The sequence below is a fragment of the Hordeum vulgare genome, chromosome 2H (genome assembly GCF_904849725.1).
Source record: "Hordeum vulgare subsp. vulgare chromosome 2H, MorexV3_pseudomolecules_assembly, whole genome shotgun sequence".
NCBI classification, from domain to species: Eukaryota; Viridiplantae; Streptophyta; class Magnoliopsida; order Poales; family Poaceae; genus Hordeum; species Hordeum vulgare.
Window position 1 is genome coordinate 626,785,131 of NC_058519.1, and position 3,319 is coordinate 626,788,449.

Consider the following 3,319-nt stretch of genomic DNA (forward strand, 5'->3'; position numbering starts at 1 on the left):
CGCCCACTGCCTCGGCGGCACACCAACCCCGATCGCACATGGGATCGATCGGTGGGGGCATCACCACGCCGCGGCGCGCATCGTTGATCGATCGTGCCGAGCAGGGCGAGGCAGCGCGCTCTCGGGCATTCTTACATAGCAGGTGCTGGTCGGCGGCCTCGGCAAGGTGCGGTTGGCGGCTCCGACGATGGGCTTTTTCGACTGCGAGCTGGCTCGGTGGTAGTGCAAGGTGGGCGCTGTTGTGAAATGATGTGCGGATGAGGTGGTGTCGGGGGCTTGGGTGAAAACCCTGTCTGGGTTGTGGCCCTGACCAGCGATGGCCGTGGCCGTGGCCGTCGCTTATCTTTTTGAAGGCATCGTTGTGCTGCTGTCGCACACCTTCGATGACCGTCCGACCCTGATTGTTGCAGCTTCACGAAAAATCCTAGATCATGTTTGATCGAACGTTGGTGGCGTCTTGGTGTCGTTCACCTTCTCGAGACTTCGTTTTTGGAACTAGATGTTGGCGAGTGAGACCAGTGGAAGACATGACTGAGATGTTGGCGACGAGACTTCGATGACAATGATGACGGGACGAGCAATCTTGGGGACGTGGTTATGGTTCATGTAGTCGGCTGTTCTCCGACATGTTTGCGGGATTTCCTCGGCTAGTTTGTTGTTGTGAAATCAAAGCTACGGTGGCGGATCCCCGATGGTATACGGTGTCAGGAAACATGTGGTTCGTTCGATGATCTTCTACGACATCATCCGTACCTAGCTTTCCTTCATGGTTCTCCATCAGAATCAAAGTTGTGATGTATGGTCGCATATGACTGGGCCTAGCGCGGATCTTCATCTTCATACATCTTCACACGGCGGTGTAGGTTGTGGCGATGATCGCATACAACGAACTTCTACTAGTTTGCTGAGGGTTTAGATATGACGATGACACCCCTAGAAGAGAAATGATGATGATGTCGTCTGCGTGCACTCTCGATGAGACCTTTTTTAGGATGGTATATGTGGGTACCGTTTGTGTCAATTAACAGTTGTGATGGTTTTGAAGTTGTTCTTCATAATTAACTGTGCGATTTAGTTTTGCTCACCTTTTTTCTAATTAACCAAGCATTTTTTTTCTTTCTAATGAATGTAAGATAAATGTCATTTTGATTTATTTTTTAAGAATAGCACAAAAGTTGATGGGCTCATCCATAGTGCTAAACGCGAGGGTATACCGCAACTGCGTGGCCTGCAATCCGCATGGCGATCTTCTGAAAGCCACAACCGCGGCAAGGATATACCGCACAGCGCGGCGCCAAAATCCGACGAGATATCGTCCCGGTCAGACGAGACGAGGCCAAAATCCCGGCCACATGCTGCAGCTGGGATCGGATCGACTGCCCGCCGGGCTGCAGACAGCGCCGGGCACATGCACCTCGGGCACCTGACCGTTCATCGGCTCGAGACCAGACGATTCTCTTCCATCGTAGGCTCTCCCCGACCACGCAAACCCCGACCATGTCCATGTGAGCCTGCGTAACGCCCGTAATTTTGCGAGTACGTATGGTGCAGCACTGTGCATGGTGTTTTTTGTCTAATTCTGGAGCCTTTTTGCTTTTCTTTTGATGATTGGCGGCGGCAAGCAACAGTGAGCGCGGTATTGAAAAGTTTTGCGATATCGAAAAGCCAGGATCGGGTAGACGCCCAGACGGTGCCTCGTGATCCGCACTTTTGTACCGGGTTCAGAGTGCTCAGGGGATGGCGGCCGTACGTGCATGTGAGAAGCGCAAACATATTGCTCGTTTTTCAACTTTCACCAGGACATGATTTTGACTAGAAATGTGTGGCTCAAAATGTGAATAAAAACTATAGGGGAAATATATGAATGTTAAATGGAAGAACAAAGGCCCATCCCCTTCACACAGCTCAGATTATTTGATCCGGGCCAACTGGGTCGATGACGAACCAAGTCCCAACATTTCCAGCATCATCATCCTATAAAACCCGCCACCCCTCCCTCCCCGAGAAGCCAGCCAGCTCCACTCCACCAACTCGTCCTCCCACGCTCCAAGCTCCACTAACCCACCACCAGCAGCTCAGCTCCACAAATACCGATGGCGAAATGCAGCAAGATCCGCGACATCGTGTGGCTCCGGCAGACCCTGCGGAGGTGGCGGTCACGCGCCGCGGCGCGCGTGGCCGAGGGCGGCGCGGCGTCGGCGGCAGTGCCGGCGGGGCACGTGGTGGTGTGCGTGGGCGGGGCCTCGCGGCGGTTCGTGGTGCGGGCGGCGCACCTGAACCACCCCGTGTTCCTGGAGCTGCTCCGGCAGGCGGAGGAGGAGTACGGGTTCCGGACCGGCGCGTGCGGCCCCGTCGCGCTCCCCTGCTGCGACGAGGACCGCTTCCGGGACGTCCTCCGCCGCGTCTCCTCCGAGGAGCGCCGCTGCCGTTTGTTCGGCTGCCGCGTGCCGGCGGCCAGCGCCCGCGACGTCGCGACGCGGCCGTTGCTGCAGCGGGCGGCGGCGGAGGAGCTCGTGTGGTGACGGATCGATGGAAGCAGCACGCGTAGCCCATTCGGCGTACGTGCTCTGCTCTGGCCGTGGTGACTTGACTCCGGTGGCAGCAGCGGTGGCACTGGCAGCAGCAACTGGTCTTCCGGACGCGGGAACGGCGACAGCGTGCCGTGGCCGAGTAGACAGCGCCCGCCAGCCCGCGCGCATGGCAGGCGCCTCGGATTGAAGGGCGTGTCCAGTGGCCGGTCAAGTGCCCGGCCGCGCCGCGCGTGAGGAACTGATGCCGGCCGGCGGGCGGGCTTGGGGCCAGCTCTGTGCTGCTTGACTGTAGTTTACAAAACTTGTACAGTGATTAGTTACATACTCCGGCTGTACAGGGAGTATATGATACGAAATCTCTGGCTGTTCGTAATTGGTAACGCTCCTTTGCAGGTTATACATTCGTTCTGTTGTCGCCTGTCATGTGTTCATGACGTTGACGCAGCCAAACTTAGTGGCCTTGGTGCTCTCAATGGGTGCCATTGGTTTTAATACAATCGCCTTCTGCTAATTCTTAGTCGATTGAGAATTTTTTATTTGGTTTTTATGAACTCTAGAAATATACTTCCTCCATTCGTAAATATAAGTCTTTTTAAAAGTTTCACTACACACTATATACGGACGTATCTAGACATACTTCAGAGGGTAAATTCATTCATTTTGCTTCGTATGTAGTCTTTAATGAAGTCTAACATAGACTTATATTTAAAAACGGAGGGAGTGCTTTATTGATTTTTGCATCGGGAGAGCGCTGCGTAACTCTCTTGTGTTGCCCCCGTGTCGCCTTG

General features: G+C 54.7%; 1 protein-coding gene across 1 annotated transcript; it reads left to right on the forward strand.

The window, feature by feature from the left end:
• Window positions 1-1,812: 1,812 nt before the first annotated feature.
• Window positions 1,813-3,042, forward strand: LOC123430956 (indole-3-acetic acid-induced protein ARG7-like). Its single transcript, XM_045114783.1, has one exon. The coding sequence runs from the start codon at window positions 2,094-2,096 to the stop codon at window positions 2,520-2,522; it is 429 nt and encodes a 142-aa protein (XP_044970718.1). The 5' UTR covers window positions 1,813-2,093; the 3' UTR covers window positions 2,523-3,042.
• The last annotated feature ends 277 nt before the right edge of the window (window positions 3,043-3,319 follow it).